This window comes from Hyaena hyaena, unplaced genomic scaffold (genome assembly GCF_003009895.1).
Source record: "Hyaena hyaena isolate Hyena2069 unplaced genomic scaffold, ASM300989v1 scaffold_1212, whole genome shotgun sequence".
Lineage (NCBI taxonomy): Eukaryota > Metazoa > Chordata > Mammalia > Carnivora > Hyaenidae > Hyaena > Hyaena hyaena.
The window spans coordinates 234,875-257,469 of record NW_024081849.1 but is presented as its reverse complement, the minus strand read 5'-3'; the positions used below and the strand labels follow the sequence as shown (position 1 = coordinate 257,469).

The 22,595-nt window shown below is 40.4% G+C and overlaps 1 protein-coding gene across 3 annotated transcripts in view; it reads right to left on the bottom strand.

Annotated features, from left to right (window-relative positions):
- The window catches only part of EGFLAM (EGF like, fibronectin type III and laminin G domains), a 185,305-nt gene that overhangs the window by 108,505 nt on the left and 54,205 nt on the right, over positions 1-22,595 (bottom strand). For 2 of the 3 annotated variants that reach the window (XM_039222918.1, XM_039222917.1), the window contains exons 2-4: positions 10,406-10,515; positions 9,261-9,344; positions 6,182-6,208 (exon numbers count right to left, since the gene is read on the bottom strand). In XM_039222918.1, the coding sequence (XP_039078849.1) occupies positions 6,182-6,208; positions 9,261-9,344; positions 10,406-10,515 (221 nt within the window). The remainder of the gene's footprint in view (positions 1-6,181; positions 6,209-9,260; positions 9,345-10,405; positions 10,516-22,595) is intronic. The other variant, XM_039222919.1, reaches the window with a different exon arrangement.

Below are 22,595 nucleotides of genomic sequence, written 5' to 3'. Positions count from 1 at the left end.
ACTAATTGTTCTTCCTCCTGCTACTGAAAACAAAATAAGAAATCGCTTCCCCTTTTATGCTCTCTCTCTTTCCCTCCCTCCCTCCCCCCCTCCCTCCCTCCCTCCCCCCCTCACTGCCCAAACCATAAATTCTTGACACTTTCCCCTTTGTGTTCACCCCTCCTCTCTAAACACATTTCAGTCAATTACCAATACAGTCACCAGGACTCTTTTATGTCACTGGAATCTGTTTAGATCCATCCTTGTGGTCACTTAAGTATAAGTTCTCATAACAGTGATGGTGGGTTCAATTCTCCCTGCCACCCATGCTGCATACATCATCAGTGTAGACTCCACCTGCTACAGTTATCTTCCGAAACCTCACACCTGAGCATGTCACTTCCCATTTAAAATCTCCTTAGAAAAGACTAGCGTGGTGATGCTGGATCCTTCCAGCATCATCTCATGCCACTTTCCTTCCTTGCATTCTACATTCCAGGCATACTTCAGAACTTGGCAGGGCTCAAATTTATGCCATTCAATTCTTTGCCTCTGGGCCTTTGAACCTGCTGCTCCCTCAACATGAAATGCCCTTCTCTCCACTCTTGCCTGGCTCACTCCTGCTCATCCTTCATGACTCAGTTCAGCTGAGACATTACCTCATTTCTCTGACCCCCAGCCTTCAGTCTGGTTAGGCGCCCCTCCTCTGTGCTTCCCTGACGTCCTTGGTGTACCTCAATCTTAGCACAACTCACCTTAGGTTGTAATTGTCTGTTTATTTGTCACCTTCTCCCTACCCACTTGAGGGCAGGAGCAAGTTCTTAGTCCTCTGGCAGCCTAAAGCTTAGTATAGTATTACCGGACAGGTAGCAAATACTCAAGCAATGCTTTTTTGATGAATGAATAAATGAAGGAAGGAAAAGTGAATGAATGCAAGAAAGAAATCAAATCAAGGTGTCCAATACAAGCAGATTACCTCACCAAGAGACAGCTTCTACTACTGACTCCTCCTCTGTCCCAGTCCCTGGAATTAGCAACTCCAGCAACAAGGCTGATTTCCTCTTACCCACCTCCCCCCAGCCACCTCCACATGCCTTTCAGGCCTGCTCTCCTCCTCCACTTCCTCTGAATCCTTACCTGGGCCATTTCTCCAGCCTCCCTGAAGGTTCCTGTCTCCAGTCTTCCTCTCCCTTCTTCTCTGACCCACACCATCCTATCCACACAGCTACACAAGGGACCTCGCTCCTTTCTGCCCTAATTCCCTGCATCTGTGCACCCTAGTTCCACTAGCTGTCCCCTGGGTCCATGTCAAGTCAGAAATGAAAGAGACTGGAGGTACCAAGTGGATATAAGGCTTCTCACTTCTCTCATAGGACATGCCCAGGCTGTTCCTATGACAGTAAAAAAAAATACACTTTCTTTTTTTTTTTAATATTTTTATTTATTTCTAGGAGAGAGACAGCGTGAGCAGGGAAGGGTCAGAGAGAGAGGGAGACACAGACTCCAAAACAGGCTCTAGGCTCTGAGCTGGTAGTCAGCACAGAGCCCGACGCAGGGCTTGAACCCACGAACCGCAAGATCATGACCTAAGCGAAAGTCGGACGCTTAACCGACTAAGCCACCCAGGCGCCCCAAAAAAATACACTTTCAAACCAATACACTCACAGCCTTTTGCTTTAGGATCTTCTTCTCCTGTGAAGTCTTTATGCTGTATGACATATGAGAGAAGTGGTGTGGTTATAGATTATTATAGATACTACCTATGAGCCAATACCAAATATAGCTACAATCAGCATGTATTATTGTATGTTTTCTTGGGTCCAGGAACACATAGCCTGATTTAATACTTCCTTCAGTCCTAGGAGGGAGATAGCACTGTAATTTTCATTTACAGGGGAGAAAACAGAATCTCTGAAAAGCTAATGCTTTGCTCAAGGACCTAAATTTATTGAGTGACAAAGATTTGAACTCTGTTTTGACTGCAAAGCCAAGTTCTAATTCCATAATACAAAAATATCAAATATATTTAAATCAATAAAAAATATGTATCATAAACACTGAAGACCAGATTATTATTTTATCTATAAACATGGAAGTTTATGTACCAAAAATTTAAAAGTTATCACTGAAAACCAAAAGACATTAGACTTGTAGAAGTTGTTTATGTAGACTGAAAATTAATTAAACTGTTTATTAGATATAGAAAATTAGCCCCAAATTTAGCCCAGGTATATTGATAGGTAGGTAGACAGAAGGTGGCCCTCACAAAAGCCAACTTTCCAGTCTTTTCCTGTATCTTTTCTGTTTTGACTAGCTGGTTAGTTGGCATGAGGGAGTGAGGGTCAGAGCACTGAGTAGCTGGGGCCATGGAAAGAGGAGGTGGACTCAATGATTTAACCATTGCTTCTTCCTCTGACATAAATCCTCCCAAATGGAACCTCTCACTACATTGTGATGAGTGATAACCCCTAGAATCTTTATGAAAATGCCACAGAATTCTACAAATCTTTCACTTTCACCCTTAAATGTCTTATAATGACTTGCATCAAATTAGATAAGATGCTATATATGCACTTTTCGAAGTAGGAAAACAAAGTGTTTTGATGTGTTGCCTTGTGGAAGTTTGAGAACAAGTCAAAATGCTTATGTTTCTTGGCTTTTATTTCTACACAAGACGGTGAGAGACAGTGAGAGAAATTGCTCTCTTGATGTAGAGTCCAGAGAGAATTCAGCAGTCCTCACTGGCCCCTTCCCACACCTTTCCTGGGGGGTGAGGAGGCAAGGCTGGATGCTTTGCTGCAAAATAACCCTGTTTTGTGTTTGTCTTGCCCTTTCTGAGATACTCAGTTGGTTAAGCATCAGACTTTGGCTCAGGTCATGACCTCACAGTTCGTGGGTTCAAGCCTTGCATTGGGCTCTGTGCTGACAGCTCAGAGCCTGGAGTTTGCTTCAGATTCTGTGTCTCCCTCTCTCTCTCTGACCCTCCCCTGTTCACGCTGTCTCTTTCTCTCAGAAATAAATAAAAAACATTAAAAACAATTTTTAAATGCCTTCCGAAAACTGCCTCCCTTGTCTTCTCAGCACCCCCAGTGGTTGTCACGTGATCAGAGAATTCACATTTCTGATAGAGAAAGACTAGGCTAGTTAGTTCACGGAGCCTAAGAAAGCTCAACGACATATACAGCAACAATGGGTCCAGTTTCCCTTATAAAGCACACCATAACTTAATATGCTTTTTATTGCCCAACTCTCAATCATAGCATATCAAATATTCAAGCTAGCGTTTTGTTTTTAAGATGTCCAGCTGCCTTTTCCACATCTACCATACCAGTGCCATTCCTCCACTCACAGTCTGTGACAGGAATGACTGATTGTCTTCTCATATCCATTTTCTCCTTTCTTATAATAGAAACCCTGTATATCAGTTGGGCCACCACCACTCAAGAACTACATTTCCCAGCATCCCTTGCATCTAGTTGTGGCCATGTGGCTAAAGTCTGTCCAATAGAATTGGACTTAAACTGAGGGCAATTTCTGAGTTATCCCTTAATAGGAAGGGCTGTGTTCCCTTTCCTCTTTTCCTCATCTCGTGGCTAGAATGTGGATGTATCAGTAAGCCAATTTGGACGATGGGAAGAAGGGCCAAAGGAGTTGGCAGAACAATGAGATGGAAGGATTCTGGGTCTCTGATGGAGAGAAGCCAGCAACTGGTTATATCCAGACAGGTTATATCCTGAAGGAAACATGAATGCACATTTTGTTAGAATCACTATTATCTTGGGATTTTGGACTGTTAAACTTTTATCCTAATTAATACCTGACCTAATGTACAAAAATAATCTGGATAGCTCTTTTAAGGAGCCCCTGAAAAGATGAGACTATTCTTAACTGAATACCTTTTTGCTTTGCAATGATAAAACCATGCTGAATGGCTCTGAACTTAAATATCTGACCCTGATTTCAGATTATACCTTTACCCCCTTCCATGCCATACTTTTCTCCTATGGCTAGGAACCTAGGTCATTTATTTCAAGAAATGAAGCTATATGTTCTCTTGTTTACTAGTCCAGACAGGTAGCTATTATTCCATAAGGGAATTCAGTGAGCATTGCTGGACGAAAGCATGAAATGGGAGAGTACTGGATCAGAAGCCAGGAGACCTAGGTTCTGCTACCAAATAGCCTTGAGATCTTGAAGATGACACTTAATTTCTCTGGCCCCAAGTTTCAACACCAAAATACTATGATTTCTCTAAAATGACCTCGTCGGTAGCTGGTAATCTTGGAATGTAGCTTCACAGGTGACTTTACAAGTCAAGGCTGGGCCTTGATTGTGTTGGTAGAAGTTGGGAGTATCTAGCATCATGACATGGGAGGTACCAGAGAAATAGAAAAATGCTATCTTCCAAACATTCTTTTTCCAATGGCCCCAATGGAGGCTATGTAGGCCAGAGTGGAGGGAAAAGTTGGGGAATACTATTCCCTGAGAGGTCACAGAAAGCTAAAAAGTATCTTCCAGGGTTTCACAGGAAGGGCAGCATTGACTCTGAGACTGAACAAATCTTCCTTGTATGGGTGTGTCCTGCGTACCGCAGGAAAGCAGCAAGTATCCCTGAAGCTTATCCACTAAAGTGCCCACACTTATGCCCATATGCCCCATAGGAACTAAGGAACCCCCAGTTGGGAACCATTACTAGGCCACCCCTTCATTTTACAGTCAAAGAGAGACTGGATTCAGAGGGGTTCTGTAACCTTGCCTAAGATTACCCTTGCTCTGGTGAAAGAATGAACTGGGATTCCATGCAAGTTTCATGATTCCTACCTATGTCTTCTCTTTGTAACCTGGGATAAGACCCAAGTGCAATCACTATCATAGGTCAACCAGACCAGTGAAATCCAAAGCAGGGTGATGGTGTGTCTCCCTGGGTAAGCAAGACAATGTACTGAGATGACAGAAGAAAATTCTGTGGAACTTTACAATGTACATAATATATTAGTAGAGTAGCATATGTATAATTTATAACCATATATACATATACATATGTATATATGTTCCAATATTTTTTAAATCTTTTTCAACATTTATTCATTTTTGAGAGAGAGATAGAGTGTGAGTAGAGGAGGGGCAGAGAGACAGGGAGACACAGAATGTGAAGCAGGCCCCGGGCTCTGTGCTGACAGTGCAGAGCCTGACATGGGGCTCAAACCCACAAGTGGTGAGATCCTGACTTGAGCCAAAGTCATATGCTTAACCAACTGACTCACCTTGATGGCCCCAAATATTTTTTAACCACGGGTACACGTGATAAGAAAGTGTGGAGCCCACCAGTTTAAGCACTCATTTCTACTTCTAACACTAAAAAGGACCAAATTGCCCTGGTTTATTTTACTACTTATTTTTCCAGGTTGAAACTTGCAAGTTGTTCTTCTAGGAAAAAGGTAAGTGTCAAATGCTAACCAAATCAGAATCCTCGATGTAAGCAGATTATCAGAGGATACAATCAATGGTCAACTGAATCTTCTGTTCAGCATTAAATCCAGAAGCCAAGCAGTTTTAGATGACCTGGTCCTGACTTATTGGGAAGGTCTGGAATCATTAGAGGAAGTGAGGAAAGGAGAAGGAAAAAGATGGGCGAGGGGAGCCACCCTTGCTTTAAACATCTTCTCTCCTTTTCAGTCTTGTTCATCTAGTCTTGGAACAGAGTTTAAATTACTTCAACCTTTAAAAATGTTCCTCTTGGGGCGCCTGGGTGGCTTAGTCGGTTAAGCGTCCGACTTTCGCTTAGGTCATGATCTCACGGTTCATGGGTTCGAGCCCCGCATCGGGCTTTGTGCTGACTGCCAGCTCAGAGCCTGGAGCCTGTTTCAGTCTGTGACTCCCTCTCTCTCTGACCCTCCCCTGCTCACACTGTCTCTCTCTCTGTCTCCTAGAAATAAATAAAACATTTAAAAAAAATGTTCCTCTTAACCTTACTCTGCTATGTGAGATGAAGCAACACATAGGAGAATAAAAGCGACTTCTTTCTAAATGATTGAACGTTCACCTGCTATGCTCTGTGGTCCGTGTTTACACTGAAACTAAACACTCTCCCTTGGGCCTTAATCAGTATGAGCAAGATGCAAGAAAATCAACATTTTGATGAAAAGAGACCCCCTGAATCCTCGGTTGAGAAAAGGGTGTAACTTTTCTGAAGCATACTTACAAAAATCACCTGATGATCGGATTGTCCCTGCAGGGGAGAAAAACAAACAAAACAACATGAAAGGAAAGGAAAACTTATGGGTCTAAAATGAACCCGCTTCTACAGACAGCCAAGGGCATCAAACACACATCTTCCCATCTAAACTGTTGAGTGCTCACTCAGTTCTTGTTCCATGCGTGCTGTGGTACTGAGGGCTCTACACCCATGACCTAATTTAGCAATCAGCGCGTCCTTGTGCTACAGGCTGGTATCATACGGTACAGAGGTTCCCAAACTTTCTTTGCTGACAGCACCTTTGCTGTCTCAGTAATATTTTTACAGCACCTCTAAGGCCAAAGAAATGTCTAAGTGTTCCATTTGTTCGGTAGTTATACCCAAACAACTTGGCAGTAGTAGTTCACAAAGATGTTGCTCTTTCCCTTGAAAAGTTGAAACATTCCACAGCATCCCTGTGAGTTTGGTGCAGAGCCCTGGAGCACCCTGGGACACAGTTTGGGAACCACAGATACACTCCTATAATATAGTTTCTATGTGGATCCCTGTTTCGTCCATGAGGGAACTGAGATCCTGTAAGGTTAGCTTGTTGTAATATAGCAACCTGAATGCAAGTCTCTGAACCCAGAATCACTCTGCTATCTCAGACCCCTCCCCTCTTCCTGAATCACTGCCGGTATGTCTAGGCATTATTTCTCTCCATTTTGTATATTCTGCACCCCCCCCCACCTTCCTATCTAAACACACAAGCACACAGGCATGTACACACATGCGGGCTTCTCCTCTTGGTTCAAACCATTCTTTTTGATTTCAGTGCACCTACCTCTTGTCTGCCCTTCCAGAAACTGTCCCTGCTTCAATTCTCAGCACCTACTTTGAACACATGTTCTCATACTATGCTTCCCCTCTTCAAAACTTCAGTCTGTCTATTACGCATGTTCATGACATCTGGTCTTATGCTGCTTTCCAACTGTGTATCAGTGAGAATGTGATTTTCCCAGGAAGACTGAAAGCTCCCTGAGCATAAGGAGTCTTGTTATCCTGTGCTAGGTGTATGGTAGCAACTATGAAACCTTGTTGAAATCAGCAAGGTATAATTTGATAGCATACTCTAATTACTGGATGTAATTAACAAAGAGAATATATTTAACATAAAGGCAATGATCATCAGGAATGATCACTAACATCCATCGGCTTTACATTTTAAAACCAATGGCTTTTATATGCACCACTTTATTTGGAACCCACAACAGTGTAATTATTATACCCCTTTCATGGGAGAAAGGTAAGGCCTACACACGGATTAGGTGACTAGGGCTGAAGTTACCCAACCTCTAAGTGCAGAAAGGATGTCTGGAAGCCCAGGGTGCCTATTTCCCTCCTGGCTCTCTGCTTCACGTAGGCACTGCAGTGACCTCCCCAGAGATGCCAGTGTCCAGCCCAGGTCCATGAGATGGGGCAGGATCTGGATTCCAGGGGCGCTGTCCTGAGTCCAAGACACCTGTCACCAGCACTGTGCCCTCGCTGCCTGGGCTGTGCTGTAGGCAAAGCCACACTCCCTGCAAGACAGGAGGCTGGTGGCTGGGGACCCTGCTGGCTCCTTGGTGCTGTCCAGGCGCTTGTTGAAAGTTCCAGTGCTGCCAAGGTGAGACAGGACCTCAAGTGGTGGCTTCCTACATAGGCTAAGCCAATCTTCCCTTTTAGGATAAAGTAAACCATAGAGGTTGGGGCAGAGGGCTTCTGGGGCAAATGAAGAAAGTTGGAGCAAAAGTCTGAGATTAAAATCCTAATATGCAAAGTATAAGCAAGCTGCGGGGTGCCTGCGTGGCTTAGTCGGTTAAGCGTCCGACTTTCACTTAGGTCATGATCTCGCGGTTCGTGGGTTCGAGCCCCGCGTCGGGCTCTGTGCTGACTGCCAGCTCAGAGCCTGGAGCCTATTTCAGACTCTGTGTCTCCCTCTCTCTCTGACTCTCCCCTGCTCACGCTGTCTCTCTCTCTCTCTCTCCTAGAAATAAATAAAAATATTTAAAAAAAAAAAAGTATAAGCAAGCTGCGAATGTGCATCTCTTCTTTTTGAAGAGCTTTGGCAAAAAAAGAGCCAGAGCAGGGCTCCAAAGTCAGTCTCCCTGGGGAACAGTTGACTCTGTTCCTCGCTAATGTATGATTGAGGGACAGTTATTTCACCTGTCTCAGTCTCAGTGTCCTTGTCGGTAAAGTGAGGTCATACGATAGTCATGAATATGAAATGGAAAAACAAATGTAAAGCTTGAGGAATAGTGGCTGGCAGGTAACAGGTGCCCAATGAGTGATAGCTACTTACTCCTGATGACAAATAGGTTTCTACACACTGGCCTCGTGGCCACTTACTAAGTAGGACTTACAAACATCACCAGCACCACCGTTACAACAGTATTCTGGGCACTGGTGCTAACTGCTTACAGAGCAATTCAAAAGGCTCTAGCCTGTAGAATAATTGTAATAGAACGGGGAAGGGGGAAGAGAGTGGAGGGAAGAAAACAGGACATGCCTAAGGCAGAAAAATTCACCCAGAGAGACCCTGACAGCAGAGAGAAAAGAAATAGATGGAGAGCCAACAATTGGTTACTGGAAGAACGGGGTGCCTGCCGAGCTTGACAAGAAAAATAAACAACTCGGAACATTGGAATATACATTTCCAATTACATCATTTTCTTCTGCATTTGTGTCTCCAGGCTGTGGGGAAAGATACAAATGTGTCATATTTATTTATAAAGCTTTATTGGGATTAAAAAAATAGAATCGAACTTTATGAAGACAAAAAGGGAAGAAACAGCTGTAAGGTGGCTGTTTTCTCACATGACAAATGGGGTGGGTTGAGTCCAGGATGGAAGCACTTCACACTGCTGCCTTTCTGGAGATACAGATGCGTGTGGAGAGAGAATGTGCATGAAAGACATTTGTAAATTCCAGAGGTCTATATAAATGTCTCTTATTACATATACAGCACACAAACACACATACACATGATTAGAAATCCTTCTGAATATTGCTGAAATGCCAACCACAGCTTTGTCATTGTGGGGGCTGCCATGATGGAGATACTCACAATGGCAGGGATGTCCTGGCTGAGGGGCACACTATGGGACTGCTCCTGCAGGGATTTGTCCACACCGACCTCAGAGTAAAAGATCTGGAAAAGAGGCAGATGTCCAGGGTGAGAGCAGGGCCATCACTTCTCATCATATCATGGTTCTGGAGTTCTAACTCCACTCACAACAGCAGTGGGTTCTGGGGGGGCGCTGCCTCTCCTCACAGACACCTGTTCTGAGGTCACAAACATCAGCTTGAGCTGCCTGGGCTTGCAAACTCATAAGCCAGAGGGGAGACATGTATTAGTGAAATGGGATAGAGAGGGATGAACCCAGCTCCTATTTGTCCCCAAACCATACCTTTCTCAGGTAATCTTCCATCTTCCCACTTTTGATACAACATGACTTCAGAAACACATATCTCTGCTTTAAGAAGATAATAGGATGAGGACTTATTTTCTTGGTGAAAGGGAGGCAGTATGGGGTTCTAGGTTCTCATGTTACTGGGAGGGCTTTTGTTTTATCTAAAGGGGGGAGCCCAGCTCCAGGGTCTTAGAGTCCTGTAGGAATGTGGCCAGCTCTCTGGATGTCCTCATAGATTTCAGAACTCTAAATATTTATCTGAACTCTCCTAATTCCTAAAAGTTGACTCATTTTTAAAAACCCTGTTCAAACAAAACATTTTAGTGAACTGAAATCAGTTCAGTCTGTAACCTCTGACAGGTAGAAAGAAATGCATTCTCTGTTCCCTCCCCCACTTTGCCTATCTATCCCTTTACTTTAATTTAGATTTTACAGTATTTTGTATTTATTGACAACATTCCACAGTGACTCCCTATTACTTCCCATGTTTCTGCTATTTAGCCTCTGAACTTGACTGTGGGCAATTGGATAGCAGGAACCACATCATCTACTTAGTTTATATTTTCCCATCCCTGAACAGAGTGAGGACTCCAAAGATGATAACTGACTTTCAGGCACTTACAAAAACCCTTAGAAGGGAAACATTTCCTCTGGTTTCATGTAAGGAGACTGGAGGAGTTATTAATTAATATGGGACAGTTGATATAAGGAGACCGTATAGAGAAGGAGCAAGGGTGGGAACAGGACATAGTTACCCCAACCACACCCACTACAGAAATCCCTGCACCCAGGTACTCACAGTATATCCGATGATGGGGCTCCCAGGATGCCTTGGCATTTTCCACTGGATGCTGAAATCTGTGCAGTTCAATGGGTACAGCATGATATCGAGAGGAGGCCCGACCTTGCCTGCCCCAAAGCAAAAGAGATTGTGTTAGAGGCTACATGCATCCCACCCTGAGTGTACTTATGGATGGAGAACATACTTCAAGACGACGCCATAGGACAGAAATGCAGACATCTCTCTGATATGCCACACCTGTATCAGCTGACGTCACCAGAATTCTGCTAGCCCCTCCCAAACTCGCAATGGTAGGGAAATCAGCCCAGCTATTTCTCTAAGTCCCTTCTGTAACTTCTTTTTTTTTAAATTTATTTTTTTAATGTTTATTTATTTTTGAGACAGACAGAATGTGAGCCGGGGGGGGGGGGCAAGGGGGAGAGGTGCAGAGAGAGAGGGAGACATAGACTCTGAAGCAGGCTCTAGACTCTGAGCTGTCAGCCCAGAGCCCGACTCAGGGCTCAAAGTGAACTATGAGATCACGACCTGAGCCTGAGTCTGACACTTAACTGACTGATCCACCAAGGCGCCCCTCTTCTGTAACTTCTAATACCCCAGGGACCAGCAAAGGGAGAGTCAGCGTAGCACTGACCAAACACTCCCAACTCGATTCTAAGACGTTGGAATGTATTAAAGGAAGATGATGATTTTTTTTTCACTTAGTAGCATATATATGTTTAATATGTATGTTATATAGCTATCTGTTTACATACAGAATGTTTCAAAAATATGGTTAAGTGTAAAACAAGGTTAGGAAACTTCAAATGTTTTACTGTATCCTTACCTTAAATGATTTTATGGTTACAAATAATGCATTTTATGTTTATAAATATAATGTATGCAGATTACCAAAATTTAGAAAATACAAAAAAAAATCCATTTAGAAATGAGTCCTGTTGAGGCACTGGGTGGCTCAGTCAGTTAAGCCTCTGACTCTTGGTTTCAGCTCAGGTCATGATTGCAGTTTGTAAGTTGGAGCCCCTCATTGGGTTCTGCACTGACAGTGCAGAGCCTGCTTGGGATTCTGTCTCTCTCTTCTCTCTCTGCCCCTCCCCTGCTTGCATGCTCTCTCTCTTTCTCAAAATAAAGAAACAAACTTGAAAAAATCTCTAAAAAAAGAAATTAGTCCTGTCAGCATTTGAATACAGTACCTCCTTTTGGTTATATGCAACTTTTTGTATATATACACACACACATATGTACATAAAATTTATGTACATATAATCTTTATTTTTCTTTGTTGTGTTCATCATATATAAGAAATATATACAGTCATAATTTTCAATGTTATTTTTACTTTGTATATACAGTATATATAAATAAACTGAAAGTATATATTTATCCATCAAAATTATTTTTAATGGCTGTTAGCTCTTCCATATATAGTAGTTCCCCCTTATCGGTGCAGGATACTTTCCAAGACCCCCCACTGATGCCCCAAACCACAGACAGTACCAAACCCTATACTATATTTTTCCTAAAATATATACTTATTATAGTTTAATAATTAGGCACAGTAAGAGGTTAACAATAACTAATAATAAAATAGAACAATTACAATAGTATTCTGTAATAAAAGTTATGTGACTGGTCTGTCTCAAAAGATCTTGTGTTGTACTCATTCTTCTTGTGCTGAGGTGAGATGATGAGATACAGTGAGGTGAATGATGTAGGGACTGTGTGTGACATAGTGTTAGGCTGCTATTAACTTTCTGATGACATCTCAGAAGGAGGACCATCTGCTTCCAGGCTGCAGTTGGTGGGTAACTGAAACCATCAACACTGAACTGCCAGCTAGGTGGGGGACTACTGCAATGCACATGCTACAATTTATAGTATTTCTCATTCCACTATTGTTAGACATTTAATTTATCTCCAGTATTTCACTACTTTAAATAATGTTCAACGAGGGCAGGAAATAGGTATGTCCAGTTCAGAGCACAGAGGTCAATAAATGGAAGAGCTTGAGTGCATGGATGTTCTTCAGGTTGATTTCCCACTTGCTAATATGTCCTGATGATCCTTCTTTTTAACAACTGTGTATAATTCTCCAGCATAACAGTTAGGATGCATTGTCTGTGATTAACAAAGATCTAATGTGTCTATTTATTAGACTGCTGCTGGGGCCTCCCACCAATGTTTTTAATAACATAGTGGCTCAAGTAACAGAGGCTCAGTGCCATCACTTGGTAAGAACTACAAGTCCAAGAGGCAGCTGTCACCCTTTCCTCCCCATAGACACCCACCACTACCATCAATGCTGTCACTCAGGGATTTGGTCTTCAACTACTCTCAAGCTCTGTCTTGGTTCAACATCTAAAGTCCCATCCGACTGGCCAAACCTATGTAATGTGACTCCCTCTTGGCTCAACCAAGGGGTCAGAAAGGAAAGATCAGTTTTTTCTGGTTTCCCAACTGTGAAATGACAAGATGAAGAGAGTCTTAGGAATAGTTCTTCTGTTGATCCCATCCCTAGTACAGAAGACTCCTTAGAGGAGAACCAGATCCCAGGAAAAGAGCAGTGGAAGGTGGGAAGGTCAAATACTCTGCTACTCAGAGCATGCATGTACAGTAACTGTGACTCTGTTGATTGACCTTTAGGTTGTTTACAAAATTTCACTGTTAAAAATAATGCTGAGAAGAACATTTATGTATGTGCCTTTTTGCTCATATGTCCAAATATTTCTAGATGAGTACCCATTAAAAATTATGGGTATATCTATTCTAAAACAGTGAAATGCACATTCTTTTCAAGTACATATCCACAATAGATTACACATTAGGTCACAAAAGAAGTCTCAACAAATTCAAAAAGATTGTAGTAATATCATGCATCTTTTCCAAATACAACTCTATGACAATAGAAATCAATCAAAAGAAAGAAAAGAAATCCATCATAAAAAATCTGAAAGGCCACAAATACATGGAGGTTAAATAATATGCTCCTAAACAATGAATGGGTCAACCAAAAAATCAAAGAGGAAATAAAAAATACATGGTGACAAATGAAAATGAAAACACAATAGTCTAAAATCTTTCAGGTGCAGCAAAGGCACTTCTAAGAGGGAAGTTTATAGCAATACAGGCCAACCTCAAAAAACAAGAAAAATCTCAAATAAACAACTTAACCTTACACCTAAAGGAACTAGAAAAAGAAGAACAGACAAAACTCAAAACCAGTAGAAGGAAGGAAATAGTAAAGATGAGAACATAAATAAATGAAGTAAAAACTAAACACACACACACACACACACACACACACACAAAATACTCCATAGTACGGATCAGTGAAACCAGGAGCTGGTTTTTTGTAAAGATCAACAAAACTGGTAAAGCATTAGTCAGACTCATAAAAAAGAAAAGAAAAGGGGGGGGGGAGAGAGAGAAGACTCAAATAAATAAAATCACAAATTAAAGAAGAGAAACTGACACCACAGAAATGCAAAGGATTATAAGAGAATATTATAAAAAATTATATGCCAACAAATAGACAACCAAGAAGAAATGGATAAATTTCTAGAAATGTATAACCTCCTAAAATGGAATCAAGAAGAAATACAAAATCTGAACAGATGCATTACCAGCAATGACATTGAATCAGTAATCAAAAAATTCCCAAAAAACAAAAGTCCAGGAACAGACAGCTTTCACAGGTGAATTTTGCCAAATATTTAAAGAAGAGTTAATAATGTATTTTTCTCAACTATTCCAAAAAATAGAAGAGGAAAGAAAGATTCCAAATTCATTCTACGAAGTCAGCATTACGTTGATACCAAAACCAGATAAAGATGCTACCAAAGAGAGAGAGAGAGAGCACACTATAGGCATAAAAATCTTCCACAGAATATCAGTGTTTCAAATCCAATAATGTATTTTTAAAAAATCATTCACTACAATCAAGAGGCATTTATTTTTGAGATGCAAGCGTAGTTCAATAGTCACAAATCAATCAGCATAATACATCACATCTAAAAGAGAAAGGATATGGGGCGCCTGGGTGGCTTAGTCGGTTAAGCGTCCGACTTTCGCTTAGGTCATGATCTCGCGGTTCGTGGGTTCGGGCCCCGCGTCGGGCTCTGTGCTGACTGCCAGCTCAGAGCCTGGAGCCTGTTTCAGAGTCTGTGACTCCCTCTCTCTCTGACCCTCCCCTGCTCACGCTGTCTCTCTCTCTCTAGAAATAAATAAAACATTAAAAAAAAAAAAAAAAAAAAAACAAGAGCTTTAAAAAAAAAAAAAAAAAGAGAAAGGATAAAAACCATACAATCATTCAATAGTTGCAGAAAAACCATTTGACAAAGTACATCCATTCATGACAAAACCCTCAACGAAGTAGGATTAGAAGGAATATACCACAACATAATAAAGGCCATATATGAAAAACTCATTGCAAACATCATACACAATGGTGAGAAACTGAATGCTTTTCCCCTAAGATCAGGAACAAGACAAGGATGTTCACTATTACTACTTCTATTCAATATAGTACTGGAAGTCCTAACCACAGCAATCAGACAAGAAAAATAAAAGACATTCAACTTGGTAAGAAAGAAGTAAAACTTCCAGTATTTACAGATGACATAATACTATACAGAGGAAACACTAAAGACTCCACCAAAAAGCTACTAGAATTAATAGCTGAGTTCAGTAAGAATACAGGATACAAAATCAATATACAGAAATCTATGACATGTCTATACACTAATAATTAAGTGGCAGAAAGAGAAATTAAGAAAACAATCTCATTTACAATTTCATCAGAAATAATAAAATATATAGGAATAAACTTAACCTAGGAGATTAAAGACTTGTACTTCGAAAAGTACAAAACATCGATGAAAGAAATTGCAGATGACATAAATGGAAAGACATTAATGCTCATGGATTGGAAGAACAAACATTGTTAAAATGTCCATATTACTCAAAGCAATTTACAAATTTAATACAATCTCTATCAAAATACCAAAAGTATATTTCACAGAACAAGAACAAATAATCCTAAAATGTGTATGCAGTCCCAAAGACTCTGAATAGTCAAAGTAATCTTGAAAAAGAAGAACTAACTGGAGGTATCACAATCCCAGATTTCAAGATATACTATTAAACTGTAGTTATCAAAACAGTACAATATTGGCATAAAACTAAACAAACAGATCAACAGAATACAATAGAGATCCCAGAAACGAACCTATGATTATATGGTCAATTAGTCTTTAACAAAGGAGGTAAGACATGCAATGCGAAAAAGACAATCTCTTCAACAAATGGCACTGGGAAACCGGACAGCCGCACACAAAAGAATGAAAGTGGACCACTCTCTTACGCCACACACAAAAATAAAATCAAAAAGGATTAAGGGCCTAAATGTGAGAACTGAAACCATAAAAATCCTAGAAAAGCAGACAGTAATTTCTCTGACATTGGCTGTAGCAACATTTTTCTAGGTATGTCTCCTGAGGCAAGGGAAACGACAACAAAAACTATTGGGACTAGATCAAAATAAAAAGCTTCTGCACAACAAAGGAAATATCAATAAAACTAAAAGGAAACCTATGCAATGGGAGAAGATATTGCAAATGACATATCTGATAAAGGGTTAGTATCCAAACTATATAAAGAATGAAATAATCCAAATTAAAAATGTGCAGAAGACATGAACGGACATTTTTCCAAAGAAGACATACATGTGGCCAACAGACACATGAAAAAATGTTCAACCTCACTTATCATCAGGGAAATGTAAGTCAAAACCAGAATGAAATATCACCTTATACCTGTCAGAAGGGCTAAAATCAAAAACTCAAGAAACAACTGGTTAAGAAATTAACTGGTTTAGAAGCAAGGATGTAGAGAGAAGGGAATCCTTGTGCACTGTTGGTGGGAATGCAAACTATGGCAGCCACTGTGGAAAACAGTATGGATATTCCTCAAAATATTAAAAATACAATTACCATATGGTTCAGTATTTCCACTACTGGGTATTGACCCAAAGAATACAAAAACATTAATTCAAAAAGATATACATACCCTTATGTTTATTGCAGCATTGTTTACAGTAGCCAAATTATTGAAGCAACGTAAGTATCCACTGATAGATGAACCAATAAAGAAAATGTGATACAGACACTTGATGAGCACTGAGTAATGTATAGAATTATTGAATCACTATACTGTACACATGAAACTAATATACACCATGTGGTAAATATACTGGAATTGACATGTTTAAAATTATGGGTATATCCATTTTAAGTTTTAATAGCTACTGACTTATTGCTCTCCACAAAAGATTAAATACATTTGATTTTTTCATTTGGGAAAATTCTTATATCTTATATAGATATATCTATATAGATATATCTTATATCTAGGACAGAATTTCTCAGTATCCACACTACTGACCATTTGGCTAGAGGTTTTTTTGTGGGAGCTCTCCTGTACACTGTAGGATGTTGAGTAGCATCTCTGTTCTCAACTCACTAGATGCCTCAAACATAGCTGGAAAAACCAAAAATAATCTCCAGACGCTGCTAATGTCTCCTGGAAGCAAAATTACTTCCAGTTGAGAACTACTGATCCTAGAGAATAGGTATTTTAGTTAGTTAGTTAGTTAGTTAGTTAGTTAGTTAGTTAGTTAGTTTTGAGAGAGAGACAGAGACAGAGAGAGACAGAGAAAGACACAAAACAAGCAGGGGAGGGGCAGAAAAAGAGAGAGGGAGACACAGAATTCAAAGCAGGCTCCAATCTCTGAGCTGTCAGCACAGAGCCCTATGTGGGGCTCAAACTCATGAACTGCGAGATCATGACCTGAGCCGAAGTCCAACGCCTAACCAACAGTGCCACTCAGGTGCCCCGAGAATGGATATTTTAAAGGCTTTTTATAAGCATAACCCAAGTAACATCTAGAAAATTAACTAGTTTAGAAGCTTTTGGAGGTGTATTAGAATGCTCAGTAGAAGTAACATAGCTTCACCAGATCTAAGAATTACTTAATAGTCTTTGTTAATTTGATAAGAAAAAAAAAAAAGAATATTGTAATATCTTCTTTGGCTATTTTTCTTCATCTATTCTTGTGTTTTGTACATTTTCCAATTAGGTTGTTAATTTTTTCCTCATTGATGTAAAAGAACTCTTACTAGGTTAAAAATCCTAATCATTCACCTGTATTTCCTCTAAGTATTTTTATTTTGGGGTTTAGTTGTATAATTACCCAGTACTGGGCAGCTTTACTGCTGAGTTAAGAGGTTTATGTAAACAAAATCTAAAAGGAGACTGGCAAGTGGGGGTGGGGGAGGAATAGAGTAGAAATGATTTATCAGACCCTCACCAAACCACAGAATAACCAGTAAGCACACCTTCATCCTAAGTCCTAGGAATAGAATTTTCTCCATTTACTTTGGGGAAAATGACAACTGATCAAGACAGGCTGGGCTGCTTGAGTCAGCAAATGGGAAACCAGTGCTCATGTCCCTTGTGTATCTGCCATCATTCACAGAAACAGAAAACACTTTGAGTATTTTAAGCACAACCATGGTTACAAAATTGGTGAGAAGGTCAGTGGAATGGAATTTAGGACCCTCTGTTCACTCTATTTTATAGACAGATAAATATATAGATGAGAGAGACAGAGACTAGCTATAGCGGTAATCCATAGTCAAGTAGCCTCTGCCTTCACATTCAGTCCTGCCATTAGACTGCAAGCTGCCTTCATCTACCCGCAGAAGTGGTGATGAGCTTTGGAAAGATGAGTTCTCACATTTTGATGGCCTCACTTAGCAGGAGAAACAGCAGGAGGAAAGTGGCCTTCATTCCAGTCCTGTCTTCCATTTGTCCCAAGAATGCATCCCACTGGTAGAACCTAACTTACATCCAGAATACTGTCTACAAGGCAGTCTGGAAAATGTCATTTTAATTTTTCCAGGCTGTGCATTACAGTAATGGCACCTAGAAGGAGAATTAACTAGATGTTGAACAAGCTGAGCTATAGGATCTATGACATATTTGTACCATACAAAGCATAAATTCTGATATGCTATCCCCTTTACTTTCATATTCTGTAGGAAAATACTCCTGCCAAGGCCTGCTAGGACACAGTTAGGTATGACTTCTATTTTGCTGGAATATTTACTCATTTATTAAATCTTTCACATATGTAGCAAGTATGTATCAAGCTCCTACATGTATCAAGCACTGGGTTAGTCAGTGAGGCTCCATTAAAGAAGAAAGGGACAGAGGACCACGAACAAGTTAGCAGGACATTACAACTGGGTGTGGTAAGAATAAGGGGAAATATGGGGCCCCTTTGTGGCACATGGCAAGGATACACCTGACTCTACTTGACAGTCTAGTAGGGCTGAGGCAAGGTGGGGGTGGGAAAGGGTTCCAAGCACAAAGAGCAGTATGTACTCTTCCCCAAAAAGCAAGAGGAAGAACCACATAATGGAACCACTAGGATGTTGTAGCTGAGTGAACACAGGGTTGGAGGAAAGGAGAGAGTCAGAAACGCTGCAAGGATTCTGCCTTGGGCAACACAGCAGAGGAGGGTGTAAGCCATTCACTCCTCTGGGTACACAAAAATGGCCTTTACTGCTGATGAAGGAGATGTGGTCATCTGCAGCTGGTGGGCAACAGGTGGCCAAGTCAGACACTGGGACCAAACACCAAAAATATTCCAGATGAATCAAATGGTGAAAGACTGGAAATCAAATTATAGAAGAGAATTGTATTTTAAAATCAGATTTTTGTTTTTGAGGAGAAACCTTTCTAACCTTAAAAAAGGTAAAGAGAATAAATCAAAAGAAAATGACGAATTCTGCACCATAAAACTTTCACTATGCTCTTCAAAAACTGCAAAAGAAAATCAAAACAACAGACTGGGGGATAAATGATTGCAGCAAAATGACAGGCCAAGGGCTATCTTTATTTTAAAACTCATACATATTGATTAAAAAAAACATATTCAGACTCTAATAAATAAAATATGAGGAGACAACTCACAAAAGAGAACATATAGCTGGTAAACACGCATGGTGAGATATTCAAATTTGCTAGTTATCCAGTAAATATAATTTTTAAAAATTGAGATGTCATTTTTACCTATCAAATTAGTCAAATGTTTAAGTGATAGTAACTAATGTTGACAAGAGTACATGAATGTGCTACTCTCAAAAAATTACTTGTGACAGTGTAAATGCATAGGCATTTTGGAAGACAATTTGGCAATGTACAGTAATATCTGGAGCCATAAATATGCTCCTTTCCTTGGAACCTCAGAAGTGTGGTTACAGTCTGTCTTGAGGAAAGAATCTTAAAAGAAGAGAAAACTGCTCACATGAAGGTGTTCTGCCTGTGATCACTTGTGATACAGAAAAAATATAAACAATCTAGATATTTAGAATCAGGGTAGTAGGTCAGTAGTGGTGCATTTTGTGGGTGGACTGTAATGCAGACATTAAAAATGAGATTTGACTAAACAGATAGTGGTATCTTGAATTGGCTCTGGATCAGCCAAGGATGTTAGTGGAAAAACCAGTTATACCCAAATAGTCTGTAGTTCAGTTGATAATATGGTACTGAGACTAGTTGGTACTATCATTAGTTTTTGTTTTTTTTTTTTTTGAGAAAGAGATAGAGCACGAGCAGGGGAGGGGCAGAGAGAGGGAGACACAGAATCTGAAGCAGGCTCCAGACTCTGAGCTGTTAGCACAGAGCCTGATGCGGGGCTTGAATTCACAAACCATGAGATCATGACCTGAACTGAAGTCGGACACTTAACCAACTGAGTCACCCAAGCATCCCTATCATTTGTTAATTTTTTAGGTTTGACAAATGTGGCATGGTTATGGAAGACATTGGCATGAGGAGAAACTGGGTGAAAGGTGAGCAAGAATTCTTTGATCTTGGCAACTATCTATAAATCTAAATTTATTTCAGAATTAAAAGTTTATTTTATTTTTATTTTATTATATATTTTTATGTTTACTTATTTTGAGAGAGACAGAGATGGAGCAAGTGGGTTAGCAGCAGAAAGAGAGGAAGAGAGAGAGAACCCCAAGCAGGCTCTGTGTGCTGCCAGCACGGAGCCCAACGTGGGGTTCAAACTCACAAAACTGTGAGATGATGACCTGAGCCGAAATCGAGAGTCAGATGCTCAAGTGACTGAGCCACCCAGGTGCTGCTCTGAAAGTTTATTTTAAAAGTGAAGCTTGTATCACTCTGCAGCAGAAATTATGATATAGTGTTAAATAAAAAGTATACCCAATTGCCGTTGATACTATTACTAGACTTCTAGGAGATATTCATTTGAAAATAATTTGAAGGCAAGAGTAAAAGGCAATTGTTATGTGAGGGTGGCTGAGATTAAAGATGATTTTTTTCCTTCTGTTTTCTTCTATTTGGTAAGCTTTATAGAATCTTAGTATTTTATTTTTTATAATTTTTAAGAATTTCTCTGAAAAATATTTTTATAGTCAAAGACCAAACACTGAATGGATGCGGGTATGACCAGGCTCATTTGTAGCTAAAGGAAATCCATCGAGTACTGCTTCATGAAGCTTGTATTAGTCGGCTTAAGGCAGGCTTTGTTGTCTCAGGGATGCAATCTGTCTCTCTCCATTTAATGGTAAGGCTAAAAATAGTTTGCAATTAATGAAGCTGATCTATTAGCTCTTAACAACCAAAGGTAATGCATCTGCATAAAATATTATTCCTGTATCATAAGTCAATCATCAGGGTAAAATGAAGGTACCCAGGAAGGAGGCTATTGCGGTCATGAACAATGGCACACAGCACCGTCAATAGGTAGCAAGAGAAGTGTTGTTGGGGTGACCTGGTTTTGTAAAGAATACAGAACAGGCACTCTCATGCCCCTCCCTACTTTGGTGGCTGGCTCTGTCTAGAACAGGATTTTGCAAGTTTTTGCTCTCTATGCCCCGGATTGTCTAGGGCGGCTCTGATTCTAAATTATGTCTCACAACAGTGGAAGTTAGAGGGGCATGGCCACAGGCACATGGACCGGAGGATGGCGAGGGCCATGTCTCACAGTGTCTGAGAGAGGAAGGACAGGTCCCTTACCTGGGTCCTGGGCTTCACACCTTCATGAAGATTCTAAACTAGAGCTAGTGGGGAAGCCAAGTTCTCTGAGCATGCTGCCTTTACATCCACCCATTTCCGTGCCCCAGCATACTGATTAGAAGATTGTGTTTTTCCTTTCTCAAAATAACTAACATTTTATCTAATGGGAGAAATATTTGCAAACTATATGTTTGATAAGGGTTTAATATCCCAAATATGCAAGGAACTCATGTAACTCAATAGCAAAAAATAACAATAATAAAAATATAATTTTTTTAAATTGGGCAAAGCATCTAAAATTTTGCAAAGAAGATACACAATTCAATAGCCAACAGATACATGGAAAGGTGCTCAACATCACTAACCAACAGGGAACTGCAAATCAAAACCACAATGACATACAATCTCACACCTATTAGAGTGGCTATTATCAAAAAGACAGGAGATATGGTGCATTGGGAAGGATGTAGGGAAAAGGGACTTTTCTTGTGCAATATTGGTGGGAAGGTATATTGGCAGAGCCCTGGGGCACCTGGGTGGCTCAGTCAGTTAAGCTCAGACTCTTGATTTTGGCTCAGGTCACAATCTCACAGTTTATGAGTTCCAGCCCCACATGGGGCTCTGCATTAACAGCTACTTGGCATTCTCTCCCTCTCTCTCTCTGCTCCTCCCATTTGTGTGAGTGCTCTCTCTCTCAAAATAAATAAATAAACATAAAAAATAAGTTTAAATTGGCACACCCACTATGGAAATCTATATAGAGGCTCCTCAAAGAACTAAAAATAACACATCCCCAAAAGCAAGGGAATCAAGAGCAAAAATAAATGATTGGGACCTCATCAAGATTAAAAGCTTCTGCACAGCCAAGGAAACAACCCAGAAAATTAATAGGCAAGCAACGGAATGGGAAAAGATAGTTGCAAATGACATATCAGATAAAGGGTTAATATCCAGAATCTATAAGGAACTCACCAAACTACACGCCCGAAAAACAAACAACCCAGTGAAGAAATGGGCAGAAGATATGAACAGACACTTCTCCAAAGAGGACATCCAGATGGCCAACAGACACATGAAA